This window comes from Gigantopelta aegis, unplaced genomic scaffold (genome assembly GCF_016097555.1).
Source record: "Gigantopelta aegis isolate Gae_Host unplaced genomic scaffold, Gae_host_genome ctg4305_pilon_pilon:::debris, whole genome shotgun sequence".
NCBI classification, from domain to species: Eukaryota; Metazoa; Mollusca; class Gastropoda; order Neomphalida; family Peltospiridae; genus Gigantopelta; species Gigantopelta aegis.
In genome coordinates, this window is record NW_024533790.1 from 28,150 (window position 1) to 45,453 (window position 17,304).

The 17,304-nt window shown below is 37.4% G+C and overlaps 1 protein-coding gene across 1 annotated transcript in view; it reads right to left on the reverse strand.

The window, feature by feature from the left end:
• The window catches only part of LOC121392694, a gene marked incomplete at its 3' end in the record, with an annotated part of 58,422 nt that overhangs the window by 25,249 nt on the left and 15,869 nt on the right, over window positions 1-17,304 (reverse strand). Inside the window, exon 2 of the mRNA XM_041523798.1 lies at window positions 8,238-8,343. Within this exon, the coding sequence (XP_041379732.1) occupies window positions 8,238-8,289 (52 nt within the window). The remainder of the gene's footprint in view (window positions 1-8,237; window positions 8,344-17,304) is intronic.

The window sequence follows — 17,304 nt, forward strand, 5'->3', positions numbered from 1 at the left end:
TTCGATGAACCACGGGCATTACCAGACTGCACGCCCGAATCAGACACCACAGGGATCTGATAACTGTCAAGAAAAGTTGATTTCTTAACAGGTGGAGGCTTAAAAGTAGACGCCGCCTGGCGCTTACGAGCAGTTCGGGACGGAGCAGCAGGGACGAATTTCGCCGCTTCTTGGTCCATGACCAAGTTAAAATTGGTCCCAAAAAGTAAGGTTTCCCTTACTGAGCGACTACAAAAGTAGGTTTTAACCATACCCGTCGCTCTCAGTCCCGCCAGGTAGTGATCCCGACGCAGAAGTAGACTGTTGGCAAAAACACGCCCAGCAAGCTGAGCGACGTGATGAGAGGCTTTAGAAGCCGCCAACAAACAACCCTTAGCCATTGGTGGAAGACCCGTGACTGCTTTATCTAATCCAAATAGGAACGTACCTAAATGGTTATTGACTTGAAAAATAAGTTTAGATAACCTCTCCAAAGTCTTTAAATCCGTGAGTGGCACACTGAAATTAGGAGATGGGTGGCAGTCTGCCTTCACCCTAGCGGAAACGACCGCTGGATGTGAAAGGAAGGAAGCTCCCAATGTCTTATACGAAGACGTGGACAAAACCTTCACCGCAGACAACAGTTTCCCGGTAGCTAACGCTGCCGGAAACTCTTCCACCACTGCCCCCAAAATACGATCGCTACCCGCAATCAAAGCATCAATCTCCGCAAGAGATTCATGATCCTCGTGCGCTAACGGCAAGCCGAAATCCTGCTGCGGAGCGTTCGTCGCTAAAGGCCGGTTTCCAAATGAAACACCCTTGTAAGACTGAACAGCCTCCTCCGACGGAATTGCATCCGCGCACACCAGTCGGACCTGTTCCCGTACAAAACCAAGAACCGCCTGGTAATCATAATCGCCGTCTGGCGTACCATCGAACCTGGTGCCGACCCTTCCCCCGAACCACACACTGATTCGGAGGGAAAATCCTCTTGCGAAGAAGTGCGCTGACCGTAACAGAAACGAAACTGCATGGGCAGGACGATGCGGACCGGCCGAATCTGCAAACTAGTCCAACCCCGGTCTCGCTGGAGAGACTGGTGGAGGGACTGGTGGAGGCGATTCCCCTAGCCAGGCCATGAAATTCTCAAAAAGAAAAACATAGTCCCCCCCGAGTAGGGTGACCCGAAACCATCGGACCCTGAACGAAAGGTTCCGCCCACGCAGTCAAGGGATAACGCCTGGAACCTCTACCCCGATCTGACCGGTCCGGATTGACCATCGGTGTAGACACAGGCGCACCCAAGAAAGCTGCAGTTTCCCTGATCTCTGCCGAAGCAGACAACGGGACTGGTGGTGTCGGTTGAACCGGACCGTCAGGAAATTCGTACACATACGAATCCTGCACCGAATTCTGAACCCAATGTACCACGTGTGGATTAGCCAACCCAGTTGACGTAGACACATGCGAACGATCTAAAAGTTGATGACGCCCCAACAACAGAAGTATAGGCGCCCCAACAACAGAAGGGACGCCCACTGGCGTCGCACCCGAAACAACGCCACCCGGCTCCGTGACCGAGACAACGTTGTGAGACTTCGCGATTTCGCCAAGTGGCTCGATCACCGAAGTAGCGCCGAAAGACGTGTTGGCCGAAACGGCGCCCTTGGACGCCACGACCAACCCTGCACCAGAAATCTGGTGAGACAAACGGCGCCGCGAAGCGGACTTCATTCTAGAGCTAATCGACCCCTCCACAGAAGGACCGATAACCCTGCCCCCATCAGCAAGATGGGAGTCGGAACCGAGAGACACAGTCGTTCCTGCTACGATTGCACTCCCTCCGACTAACGCCCCCGTTACAACCGTAACCGGCGCCACCTCCACTGACGGAGACAAAAGCAAATCGCCAGGTGGAACGGAGACCAACCTGGAGTAACCTTCCCTGCTTCAGCCGAAACATGGAGCAACAGCACCCCCTCCGCGCCAAGCGGCGCTTCGGGTTTACTGGTATCACCATGAAGATGGCGAACAGACGAAGAGGCGCCCTTGCGCCTACCACTTGTCCGCGAGCTCTTTGAACTGAACACCGACTTGCCGACCGCCGGCAAATCGGTATGGAGCACGACCCTGGAGGTTGCCACTGTGCTCCGCCCGTCCCGTTCACGTCTAATCATCCTCTTTCGCTCGGCGTCTTTTGACAGTTTCTTAGCCTTCCCCCACGTGGAGGGGGACCAATATACAAAGATATGACACTGGCGTTCAAAACCTCCCACCCGCCCAGAGGGAGGTCTTTTTTTATTCAGTCATTCCGGACTTTGAATCGATAACGAGGATATACGGTCTACCCATGCGCGGGTGTAGGTTATACATCCGGCAAGGGGAGATAATTCTGCAGTGGAGGTTATAACTCAGGGTCGTATAGCATTGTTGTTGTGCTAGTACGGTAAGTTGAATAAGACTATTGTTTTGTGTGGGGGGTTTTAATTACACCCCCCTTCCCACAAAGGTGGCAGCAAAGGGTGGGGTGTTTACAAAAAATAACATACAATTATAATATTAAATTAATTTAAGTCATACAACTCAGGAATTATCTTTACTATTACTGAATTATTTTATTCTGCCTAATACACTCGGATGTCCACTGATAAACTCAAGACGTTTGGAAGCAGCTAGTTAAAATCAACCGATGCCAACATGATCTATTACAATGCGTTTATTTATTACTGACGAAACTAACAAAAAGCACCAACACACACACACACACAAATTTTCCCTTCTGAACATACCTCATCTATAATCTGAATATTACAGCAATTTTCGGAATACAGAAACAAAAACCGGAAAGTTCCAATGGTGTTTGCTGTAAATATCCGGATTTACTGAGACCAAACGAAACTGTGATACTTTTTGACTTTGTCAATCTGTCATGGCAATTTATTTTGATGAAATTTAATACATCTACAATTTGTATGTTTAACAGGTTTCATTGGCAAAATAGTTTGACTGTCCGTATCATGAATCTGGGTCACAACTGCCCAGTATTACTCGCCAGGGGGACTAGCGCCATTTAAATTGTACTCGCCCCCAGGGTTTTCTACTCGCCTGATTATTGTCTTTTTTAACAACTTTCTTCTTCTAAGGTCAACGACAGTGACTGGTAGTGTTTTTCAAAGAAAGTATGTGTCTAAGAAAAGTTTTTCAAAGAATATTCAAAAATGTGTCCTGTTTTAAAAAGAATCAAAAGTTGATGTGGCCTATAGGTCTAATATAGTTATTGTAGTGTATTGCACAGTCCGAAACGGTGTTGTGTTATGGCCCGAATTGGTGGTCTGTTCAGGTGATTGTGAATTGGTTGTTATGTTTTACATCCGGTTTCCGGGGAATACAAGTTGTGAGTTGAATCTCGTGTTTGTTGTCGTTTGTGGTTAAATCCAGGTCATCCATAATAAGAAACGTAACAAATGGCGACGAGGATGTCTTATCGACATTGTTAGAACAATGGCGGTCTCTATTCTTACTGATTTGGGAGTGTAAGGGCGAGGCGTCGAAAATAGGACCATGTTGGAAACGATGGAAACAAGCTTTCGAACTGTATGTAGAGGGAAAAGGAGTGACAAATAATGCTCAGAAAAAGGCTCTTTTGTTACACTGTGCTGGGATGGATGTTCAGGACATATTTTATACGCTTGACGAAGGCGAGGGACAAAATGTGTATGCAAAAGCAATATCGGCGTCAGATCAACATTTCATTCCGCAGGTTAACAGTACGTATGAAAGACACATTTTTCGAAGTATGTCACAAAAAGAACAATTTATTACTAGACTAAGACAACAAGCAGAAACATGTGAATTTGGGGACAAATTAAATCAGCAAATAGTTGACCAAGTTATTGAAAAAGGCTGGTCTCATAATTTGAGAAGGAAGTTACTGGAAAAGGGCAGAACACTTACTATGGAGCAACTGTGTGAGATTGGCAGGGCAATGGAATTGTCAGAAGAACAAGCCCAAAGTATTGAAGGTATGAAAACAGAAGTTAATAGAATTCAAGTGAGAAAGATGAGTTATCAGAAACCCGAAGTTTAACGGAGGAAAGGTATTGACGATATCAAACCAGAAGTTACGTGTTATCGATGTGGTAGGGTTGGTCATATCATTAAGGATAAAGTATGTCCAGCACGTAATAAAGAATGCAGAAAATGTCACAGAATGGGACATTTTGAGAAAGTATGCAAAACCAAATCAAGAAAACAGGAACATAGTAGTACATCTAGACAGAAATTCAAGCCAGTGGTACATCATGTAGAGGTAAAGCATGAAGGTGACGATTATTACTTTGCTTTCAGCCTACAATCTGAGGAGAATACAGAAAAAGTAACTGCAACAGTTGGTGGTGTCGAAATAAATTTTATTGTTGTTTCTGGAGCCAGTTGCAATGTGATAGATCGAAAACTCTGGGAAAATCTGAAAAGGCAGGGGATAAAATGTTTGTCTAAAAAGACTAAGAAACTCTTATATCTATATGGTAGTTCGAAACCGTTGGAAACAGCAGGTACTTTCACAGTGGATGTTTCGATAAACGGTAAAGAAATACAATCTGTGGAATTTGTCGTCATTGAAGGTGAGGGACAACTTTTATTGGGAAAAGAAACTGCAGTAAAATTTTGTGTTTTACAGCTTGGTATTCCAGTAAATTTGATAAAAACTGAGCAAGAATTCGTAAAGGAATTTGAAGAGTGTTTTCAGGGATTGGAAAAATTAAAGAATTTTTAGTTAAAGATTCCAATTGATAAAACTGTGAACCCAGTGGCACAACCAGTTCGACGAATTCCTTTCCAGTTGAGAGATAAACTTTCCAGAAAACTTGACGAGTTAGAGAAACTTGAGATAATTGAACGAGTGGAAGGGCCTACACCGTGGGTATCACCTGTTGTCATTGTCCCAAAGGAAAAGGGGGACATACGTCTTTGTGTGGATATGAGACAAGCAAATACTGCAGTGATCAGAGAGCGACATCCAATTCCTACTGTCGATGAAATCTTACAAGATATGAATCAAAGTAACATTTTCACCAAACTGGATATAAAGTGGGCTTATCATCAGATTGAGTTAAGTCCAGAGTCAAGGGAGATAACAACCTTTGTTACACATCAGGGTCTCTATCGGTATCGGCGGTTAATGTTTGGCATTAGTTGTGCACCGGAGATGTATCAACATGTTATTCAACATGCACTCCAAGGTTGTGAAGGAGTAAGTAATTTCTTGGATGATGTGATTGTTCATGCTCCAACTGTGGAAGAACACAATCAACAAGTTAGGAAGGTCTTACAAAGATTCCTAGACTTGGGACTAACTTTGAATTTGGAGAAATGTCAGTTTGGCATGACAAAACTGACATACATGGGACATGAACTGTCATCTCGGGGAATTGGACCAACACATGAGAAAGTGAAAGCAGTTGTAGAAGCTCGAGAACCTGAAACGGCTAGTGAGGTTAGAAGTTTCTTGGGATTGGTAAATTTCAGTGGAAAATTAATTCCCGACCTGGCGATTGTGTCAGAGCCATTACGTAGACTTACAAGAAAAGGACAGACTTTTGAATGGGGTAGCAAAGAAGCTAAAAGTTTTCAGGAGTTGAAGTGGAGATTGGCAAAAGCAGAAATACTGGGATACTATGATGCAGATGCACCTACACAAGTTATTGCAGATGCAAGCCCTGTAGGTTTGGGTGCAGTGTTGATTAAGGAGCAAAATGGGGGAAAACGAGTCATCAGTTATGCAAGTCGGAGTTTGTCTGATGTGGAGCGAAGATATTCACAGACGGAAAAAGAAGCATTATAGCACTGGTATGGGCATGTGACAAGTTTCATACTTACCTTTATGGATTGTCATTTGAACTGTTGACGGATCATAAAGCATTGGAATTCATATACTCTACCAAGTCAAAACCAAGTGCATGTATTGAACGATGGGTACTTCATTTACAACTATACACGTTCAAAGTACGACATATTCCTGGAAATATGAACATTGCAGATCCACTGTCGAGACTCACGAAAACTTTGGTACTAGAGAACGACTCTACGTTGCAGAAGAGTATATCCGATTTGTTGCAGAAAACTCAGCCCCCAAGAGTATTCCGATTGGTGTCATAGAACAAGAATCAGCTGTTGATCCCGAGATGATAAAATTATGGGAATGTATTCAAAATGGAATTTGGACTGATGTTCCCGATGGATATAAACAGGTCAGAAGTGAATTGACAGTACTTGGACAGCTAATTCTGAGAGAGTCAAGGATTGTCATTCCAAGAAAACTGCAAAAGCAGGTTGTAGATCTTGCACACGAAGGTCATCAGGGCATTGTAAAATCCAAACAAAGGTTACGCAGTAAAGTATGGTGGCCAGGAGCAGATCGTGATATGGAATACAAGTGCAGATCATGTCATGGATGTCAGTTAGTCAACCAGAACATCCTGAACCTATCGAGTCAACAAAATTGCCGTCAGGACCATGGCAGGCATTAGCAGCAGACTTACTGGGACCATTACCAGATGGGAGTTACATATTTGTGGTAGTGGATTACTATAGTCGTTAATTCGAGATAGACATTTTGAAAACAACTACTTCAGAAAAACTGATAGAAAGCATGGAACGGATGTTTTGCACACATGGGTATCTGGAAACGCTGAAAACTGATAATGGTGCAAATTTCGTGTCCAAAGAATTTGAAGCATATTTGTCTGATCATTATATTGAGCATAAAAGAACGACTCCATTGTGGCCTCAAGCCAACGGAAAAGTGGAAAGACAAAATCGTACTTTGCTGAAAGTCATGCAGATTGCACAAGCGGAGAAAAAGAATTGGAAACTTGAACTTCATCAATTCTTACTAGCATACAGATCAACCTCCTCACAGTACAAACAGGATTAAGTCATCAGAGTTGATGTATGGAAGAGAAATATTCATACTAAAATGCCCACAACTGAAGTTGAACTATTCAAATGTTGATTTACAGGTAGAAGATCGTGATCGGGAAAATAAACAGAACAGGAAAGATTATGTGGATACTAGAAGAGGAGCTCGTAACAGTGAAATCTCGCCAGGAGATACCATTTTGCTTAACAGAAATGGGAAAACAAACTTTCAACACAATTTGCAAATATTCCTTTCAAGGTAATTGATAAATGTGGTAACCAGATCACTGTAAGGTCACCAGGAGGAGTACAATACAAACGCAATGTTTCACATGTTCACAAATATTGTGGAGATCCCAATTTCGCTCAACAGGAGGAGCAGACCGAGGTTTACATTCCAGGTTACAGTGACGAGGGAAATGATGTTTCGATTAACAAGCCAAATGGGAAAGGCAATTAATTTGATGTGAGATCACCTAGACCACAATGAAAGAAGAAAATGCCAAGTTATTTGAAAGATTATAAGTTAGCTGAATAACGGGGAGACGTGTGAAGGGCAGAATAATCCCTGTCTCACCAGAGAGGTATTTGGGTAGTCTTCCCAAACCTCATTAGGGTTTTATTAGTAGTAAGATAATAGTATTTGAGTTGGTGTTTATTTTTGTGTTACTATTCAATTTTGAAGTGCAAATACTGTTAATACAAGAACATTAGGATGGAAGTGTTATTTTGTTTAAAATTATAAGAACATAACGAACATTAACATTCTGTGAAATTGGAAAAGTGGGATTTTTTGGTTTATTTTGGAACAACAACAAGAAACTATATACTTTTATTTCTAACAAAGGGAGGAATGTAGTGTATTGCACAGTCCGAATGGGTGTTGTGTTACGGCCCGAATTGGTGGTCTGTTCAGGTGATTGTGAATTGGTTGTTATGTTTTACATCCGGTTTCCGGGGAATACAAGTTGTGAGTTGAATCTCGTGTTTGTTGTCGTTTGTGGTTAAATCCAGGTCATCCATAATAAGAAACGAAACAGTTATCGAAAAAAACTATTATAATTTCTTCTATTAAATTACCAACACATTTAATGTTTTGACTAGTTATTGATATAATTATATTATTGTCTTTTTTAACAATTTTCTTCTTTTAAGGTCAACAACAGTGATTGGCAGTGTTTGTGAAAGAAAGTATATGTCTAAGAAAAGTTTTAAAAAGAATATTCAACAATGTGTCCTGTTTTAAAAAGAATCAAAAGTTGATGTACATACATGTAGGCTTAATATTTATCGAAAATGAGAAATCTGCAAAAAAAGAGAAAAAAAGTATAACTTACGGAAAGGTTCCATGGCAGGATCCACATCACGTCCACTGCTACTAGCTGCCATTTAGATATTCCACATCTATGTCATGATTATTGTGCCATGTACAGGTTAAGTAACCTGTGAATTAAAAAAAATATATATACAAGTTGGGGCTCACCCTGATCATTGCCAATTTAGCCAATATTGCTAATTTTTATACCAAGTGCCTTTTAATACCACATTTCATCTTTGGCCAATACCGGTAAAATATTCCTTAAATTATAACCAGTGTTCTATAGCTAGCAATAAATAGAAGGGTGTTGCGCCCTGCCCTTGTTTTGTGCCACACTGCCCTGTAAATTTGTTGCCGCCCTGCCCAATTATTGCTGCCCTGCCCTAATTCACATACAAAAATAATAAAATAAAAATCTTGGTTTTCTCTGAAAGTGTGTACAAAAATGCAGTGTTGTTAATTACGGGTCTGAATTACCAACTAAGAAATGTTTCACTTATGATTCATCCTGACAAATGAATTAATTATTATTTCACACATGGAGTTGATATAAATGTATGGCCATGGTCGTTACAGTATTATAATATTGTATGTACAAAATGTTTATTATTTACTTTAATTTTTTGCTTATCGTATCAAAAACACATGCAAAGTTTGTTTTGTTTAACTACACCACTAAAGCACATTGGGGGCATTCCATGTCAAATACATAATTTTTAGGATGCACTCTCAGATTTCAATGAAATTTGGTACACTTACAGTAGTCAATGAAAAAAAACTAAGAACCAAAATGTTTTACTTCTATTTTAATTAAAGGTTGTTGAACGTTGACCTCATTAAGGGTATCACCTATCTTTAAAAGGCAACCTTTTTTCTATTAGACTTTTAGAGGTAAAGAAAAAATTCACATCTTTAATAGACAAATAAATTTTATCATACACCAAACATTCGAAAAATCAACCCCCGGAAAGTTATAATTAAGAATGATCTTTCACCTTGACCCCTAAAAATATAATTAAGAATGATAAGAATATACTCCCTAAAAATATAATTAAGAATGATAAGAATATACTATCACAAATTTGCTTAAAAACTTTACTGGATATACCTCATATATTGTAGAAGATTGCTTGAAAATTTCAAGCCAGGCAAACCCATACCATCCAGAGTTACAAGCCATTTTATGAGGCAGGGGGTGCAAGGTTTAACACATACCAATTATAAGTCTATGGTAGTTTTATTTTATCTTGTCCATGAATCTGATATTCTCTTCAACATATCAGAAAAAGGTTGCCACCAAGGCCGGTCATAAATTAAATAAGAAAGGCAATTAATGAAGATCAACACAAATTTAATTCAAGTGTTTTTCAAAAGTTCAAGGATGTGGATGCTATTTTGAAAGAAGATACTGCCATTTGAAACGCTATGGTAGACATGCAAGACAGAAATTAATCAAGCTGGCTGATGATTCTGAATTTGGATGGAGGACTGTAATGGAGTATGAGACAAATTCCATAGAATAGCTGACCAGATTGACAAAATAGTTACTATAGTAAGTCATTTTGATGTGCCCCTAATTAAACAATAACAGGCCCATAGCCAGCATGTTTAGCAGGGGGGATCGAAATTTCATGTAGACGGAATTCATCAAACATGAGCGCCGAAGGCTTTGAGACATAGACGGGGAGGGAAGGGGGATGCCCAGATTTATTTATATATATATAGAACCCGTTGCCAAACAATGTGATACACTAACTTTTGTTAAGAAATATACGTTAACAAGTTGCATTAAGTTGTGGTCACTCCCCCCTGAATTCCGCGGCAAACATTTTTAAATTCCGCAGTAAATATTTGACATATTCTGCGGTAAAATTTGATGAATTCTGCAGCAAATTCTGCAACATATAAAACTGAAAAATAACACTTAAAATTAAAACTAGATGTTCAAAATGTTACAGATTTATTTTAAAATCGCGAAAAAGCAGACGATTTATGTTTTAAGCAGACGGGTGCTTCCGGAAGATTGAATCATTAAAACTTGAAATGGAAACGATATGGCAAAAAACCCTCCTGTTTTTACGCTTACGGATTCTTTGTTAAATGTTATTTGTGATTAATAAATACTGTTGCTTAACATCACGATTCCAACAATCGATACTTATATGTTAATATAATTATTTTATATTAAATAGAATGGAAGTGCTGAATCCTATTCCATATATGTGGAATCTGTCAAAATGTAATTACAACCCGTCTTCGTCGGTTTCCGTAACCTACGTACGCACCGAGCAACGATCGGAACATCTCGCCACAATCCACTGCGCTCTATCTTGCGAGAATTTCCGATTCAATGACAGAAACTAAAGGCTGGTTCCAAACGCAGGTTACGCAGACTAGTAACTGTGAGGCAGTTACCAGCCCTTACCGAAATGACTTATATTTTTCACTTATAAGTGACTTATAAGTAAACGATTAGGATTTTGTATGCAAATGAGGTATCACTTATACAAAGTATATGTGACATATAGGTGAAGTGTTAACCATATATATAAGTGAAGTGTAAGTCATTCGCTTATATTTAACAGAAGTATTAGATATATATAAGTGACTTATAAGTGAAATATAAGTGAAGTATAAGTGATTCACTGATATTTAACAGAAACTGCTGTATAAGTAAAGTATAGGTGAAGTATAAGTGATTCACTGATATTTTACAAAAATGCTATATAAGTGAAGTATAAGTGATTCACTGATATTTACAAACATTGCTGTATAAGTGAAGTATAAGTGATTCACTGATATTTAACAGAAACTGCTGTATAAGTGAAGTATAAGTGATTCACTAATATTTAAAAAAAATAAGACTATAAGTGAAATAGAAGTGAAGTATAAGTGATTCACTGATATTTCACAGAAACTGCTGTATAAGTAAAGTATAGGTGAAGTATAAGTGATTCACTGATATTTTACAAAAACGCTGTATAAGTGAAGTAAAAGTGAAATAAAAGTGAATATCAAAGGCTGTGGTATGTTCTGTCCTGATCATATAAAAGATGACTTGCTGCTTTTGAAACATGTAGAGAGCTTCCTCTGAAGACTATGGGTCAGAATTAATTATCAATTTAATTTTTTACATCCAGCAGTTGGTGATGAACTAATCATTAAACAAATGAAAATAGGCAGCAATCTGTCCTTGGAGGCCAAATTTCAATATTCTCGGGCAATTGCTGTATTAATGCCACCGCTTACACACCCTATCTGTAAACTAGCTGTCCACAAAATATAAAAATTGAAGCACAATAGTCTTAACAAACAAAGTGATGTTTCATTCTGACTCACTAATATATCTGAACAGTATATGCAAACAAATATTTTATAAATAATATATATATTTATTTCCAACTGTTGATTGGATTATCTCACATCCATTTTCCTCAGTTATGTCCTGTTCAGTGTCATCTTGATATATATATGTCATCCAACATTCAGATGGGATTCTGAAAAACAAATGTAGTCTGGATAGATCTGCTATGTAATTAGCTATTGTTTATTATTAATGTAAACATTTAGTTCTTTCTGTTAGTTTTAAAAAGACTACCCTAGAGAATCATAGCCTACCAAGTTTCAGGTGTGGGGAATCAAAACTTCAAGAGAAAACAAACTAAATTTCAGTAAAATTTTCAAGTTTACTTTTTTTACCTGGTATCAATCAAATCTCAAGGATAAAACAGACTTTGAAATATTCAATGTGACCTTTAATTTAATTATGAAGAAATCAAAATATAAAATACATGATATATATTTGAATCTAAAGAATCTGTACCAATTTTCAGGCCTACAAAATATAAACTATTACAAAAAGATAAAGGGTGTTGGACTGGGAGGGAAATAATGAAATTAAAAAAAAAAATACATGCATTTGTCTATATGTATAAGTTTGTACATGTCAACTACATGTATATCATAGAACTGCATGCAACTCCTTTCAAGCTATAGGGGTAAAGCGCTCGATTGATGCACGGTTGACCCATGATCGATCCCTGTCGATGGACCCTTAGGGCTTTTCTTGTTCCATGACTGGTATATCGAAGGCTGTGGTATGTGCTATCCTGTCTGTGGGACAGTGCATATAAAAGATCCCTTGCTACTAACGGAAAATTGTAGCAGGTTTCTTCTCGCTTAATTAATGATTAATTAATCATCGGCTATTGGATGTCAAACATTTGGTCATTCTGACTCGTAGTCAGCTACAGCTTTTCTAATGCAGCAAAGGGTCTTTTATATGCACTTTACCACAGACAGGAAAGCACATACCAGTCTTTGTCCAGTTGTGGTGCACTGGTTAGAACGAGAAAAAGCCCTGCATGCTTGTCAGCGACCATACATGTGATGTCAGATGCTGTTCAAATGTAAACTGGAAGTTACTTTTTTTATTATTAAAATGTTTAATTCAAGATGCTCACTCAAGAATATGGGCGGACAAGGAAGAATTGAAAAAAATAAAAAATTCTAATGTTAAGGAAGGTGTAAAAGTTATTATCCTGAAATAGATGTTTTAAAAATTACCAACCAACCATCATGCAGAGATTGCATTTCCTACTAACCTGATAACACATGTTAAAGTTAATTTCCAAGTGATCTGGTATAATCAAACATTTCTGAATAATTATGTATAATGGCTTATGACATTGAACGACCACCTCTTACACATCAAGTCATGCATCTTAAAACAAGATTATTGTTTGTTAAATACATACCAGTCATAAATATTTCCATAATATGATGACCAGAATGTGCTGACGATTTTTCTGGGAAAAAAAAAATATATATATATATATATAACTTGTGTTTCTTGTAACCAAAATAAATGTCCATTTCATCCTCATGCAAACCAATCCATCCCCAAAGGTACGTCAATATCCTATCCAAGAATTTTCCTGTGTCAGTTTAAGAGTTTTATAGTTTTTTTCAAAAGAGAAGACAAGCGTTTTGAAAAGAAATTAACTGGCATGGGGCGAAAAGGCTTGATACCACACCCCAGTCAAAGTAATATGAAACAATTTTTATAATATAAATACAAAATGCAACCAAAGATGTGTTGTAAATATTAGAGGAAATATTAGAGTGAACAGAGGAGTAAACAGGTAACACAAAATATAATGGTACAAATATTTTAATTTTATATATATTCTCAGCAAACAATAAGTATGCATCGATTGGCAATTGTTGCACGATTTCGTATGTATTTCATCTTGGTAAGTGGTATCCTGTTGTGGGATGGTGCATAGATAAAAATACATTGCTACTAATTAATTTTTAGCATGTTCCCTCTCAAAAATTATATGTTAAAATTACCTGTTTGACATCCAATAGCCAATGATTAATAAATCAATGTGCTCTAGTGGTATCTTTAAAGAAAACAAACTTACTTTTTGTATAGACAATGAATCCATGACGTTTTGCCCCCAGTTTGGCCTGTTCCCTCCATGTACCAGTTCGCCCCCAAATCCCAATTATTTGTTACTTTTAAACAATTACTGTATTTTTCTTTAGAGGCATGTTAAACCGTGTGTGTGTGTGTGTGTGTGTGTGTGTGTCTTTTCTTAGAGGGGAGGGATTGTCGTCTTTCCACAATTTGGTTGGATCCTGAGTCAGTCCGGGCACATTTGACATAATCACCAATTTAATTAATTAATTAATACATATAAATCTTTATGGGGGTGAACTGGTACCTTTGTGGGGGCGAACTGGTTAAGCACGCGAGAGCGAACTGACATCCGATTTGGGGGAGAAACGTCTGGTACCCTAAACAATTGAGGTTTATTGTAGCCCAAACCAAATTTTACTTTCAAATAATTAATTTTGTACATGTACGAAAAAAATATGAATGCATGACTTTGTGATCCCAAGCCTGATCACCAGAAAGGATTATGAAATATACCGGAAGACTTGCCAAACAACCAATTACCTAAGCCAAAATCATTTTTATTACCTAACATAATATTAGGGGAGGGGGCGAACCCTCATAGTTGGGGGTGAACTGACTGGGGGCAAACTGGTTTGGGGACAGAAACATATGGTACCCAAAAACAATATATATTACTAAGTAAAATGAAAAATGACTGCTACTTGTGATACTTTAAATAAATTAAACAAATTAAAACTAAATTAATTTGTAAACAAAGACTGCTGACCTATCAGAGTACGTGAAACTGGTCATGTGACCTAAATCACCCAAAAAAAGCATTACTATCGTTGTAAAAATCTGTACCCATCGGTGAAATAACACTTTTTCTGTAATAAATGCATCAATTTGGCATCTTAAAATATTTATTTTGCATTTAAATGTATTATTTATGATGTCAATGTGATCTATGTGTATTTAAATTGCCCCCGAAAAATATGCCTTGATCGGCCATTTTGGAAATTTTCTGTGTCAAGACCCAATGTTGCATCATGTAGAACACGTTGCATCATGTAGAACACGTTACATTCGTTTGATTGTCATCAAACATCACACAATATTAGAACAAATACAGTTAAAGATGTCAACTTAGGCCTATATATTAAAGGTGTCTAGAATAAGTAAGAAAATAGTAAAATCATGTTTACCTTTTTTTCCTTCCAAACGTGACGAAAATAGTAGGACATCCGAAACTTGATCGAAGTTCTTCATTTTCTGCCATAGCCAAGTATTCGGTAATAAACTGTGATTGTTTCTGCTCAATCAAAATGATCTCAAATCCAATTCATAATGCAAAATACACAATGTTTTGTCATTATTTATTATTAAATTTATTTTGGCAAACTGCAAATGGCGCGTTTTTTCCTGTTATCTCTAAGCCAATCAAATCCCAGGTATGACTGTTTAGGAACCGACCAATCATATTATCGCTTTTAACCTTCGTTCGTCTTTTAAGATGACACAGACTTATAATAATAATAATTATTATTATTATTATTATCATAATTATGTACTAATCTAGCGCCTTTGTGGTCTTCTGTCTATTAAGCATTATAAATTATTACTCTGCATATGGCGTATGGCATCACCATTTTTTTTTTTTTAATTATTTTTTTTAATACCAAAGCTCATATTTTTTTTAGCGAATATAGATAACGTTACCTAAAGGTGTGGGTATTTTTTTTTTTTAATTTGTGATGATCCCATCACGAAGAATTCGTCCTCCCCCACCACCCCCCCAGGTAGTTGTAGTTTCTATAAATGGATTTGTGAGGACCAGGGATGGGAGTGATACACCAGCTTACTTTATTTTTCTTCCTTGTGATTTAACAAAAAAACGAACATTTTTATTAATATGTGTGTGAAAATTCATATTAATTTTTTTTTTTTTTTTAAATCAATCTTAAAAAATAATAGACCAAAAGTAATGATACCTGAAAGGAAGGGGGGAGGGGGGCACAATCTGTTATAGTAATATCAATTCATTTTAATTTGGTTTTTGTGCCTATTTTCACACAATCTGGTAAAAAAAAAAAAAAGTGGTGGTGGGTGGGTGTGAGACGTACAGCATGAATACAGCATGGCTAGCTGGAACAACAGCACTGACAGCAACTGCCATATGTGTGTCTGTATTATTATAATAACAACAAATTAACAATAATTAAGATTTTTTTTTAAACAATTTTTATTGACTTTATTTTTTAAAAATTATTTATTTTATTATTTAATTGAAATTATAATTATATTATTATTTAGCAGCAATATATATATATATATATATATATATATATATACATATATATATATATACGAGATGTGAGTGGTAGCCTACCCTGTAATATTTAGTTTTTAGCCCCCCCCCCAAAAAAAAAATCCATACTGTGATCAATAAACATTGTGATGGGGATCACCTCCTCCCCCCCCCCCCCATCAGCTACTTTTTACAGATCTTTATTATCACAGGTGTGTCGGGATGGGGGAGTCTATTGAAAGCAAGGAGGTAGTATGGGATAATTACAAGATGATCCTGTTTTAATCATATATAACCATATGTATCAATTGATACATATGGTTATATATGATATCCCATACTACCTCCTAATTGATACATATGGTTATATATGATTAAAACAGGATCATCGCTTTCAATAGACTCCCCCACCCCGACTTTTTTTTTTTTTTTTTTTTAAATTATCATAAATACTATCTAAATCTGCTAAATGTATGTTTGGTTGTTTAGCCACTGTTCCCAGTGAATTCGATAAATCCTGTGAGAAGTTATGAATTTTTTAAAAATAACCATGAAAATGTTTTGGACTTAGTTTTTTCCCCGTTCATTTGGAACACATCATTTCCTTTGAAAAAGGACTATCTCCAAACTAATATTTCACTTATATTTCACTTGTAGAAACAACCAAAAAAATATCTAATTCCAGTTCACTTATACCACTGATAAACCACTTATAGGTGAAATATATGTGGAGTATCAGAGAAGTATCAATTAACCATTTTTTTCACTTATACTTATACACACTGATACTTCACCAATATATAGGTAACTTATAAGTGGCGTATAAGTAAAGTATATTCCACTTATAAGTTTGTATAGGTTATTTCCGTAAGGGAGTCCAGCCTGTAATATAGGGTTCCGCGATATGTGCTAAAAATACCTCTGTGCGGCCGGCCATTGTGGAAGGCAAACAATAGTGTTTCATTGTATACAAATACGAGCTTCGCAGTTTAAGATTTATAACTTAACTCCTTTTAAATATTTTTTTTTTTTTACTGTTAGTAGACACTGCATTATTTTTATAACATGCAGGATTATTTTGATACACTGGATAAGACGGCAAAAAGCAGATATGGAAACAACTGGATATATTGGGTAGCAGGATTCGTACACTACAAAATCGCCAGTGGAAAATGGCTTCAGGACCTCCATTTCTATCCATCATTTACGTATGCAGATCTGATAAATTACCTGATTTTTAGCCAAGCCCTTTTTATACACTGAAGGACTTCCAGAATTATAAAAGTTTGAATGCATATGACAGTTTTGTGTGTGGTTGGGTGAGGAATGTTGGTGTTTACATCCATGATTCAGTCCATGTGATACGTGCAA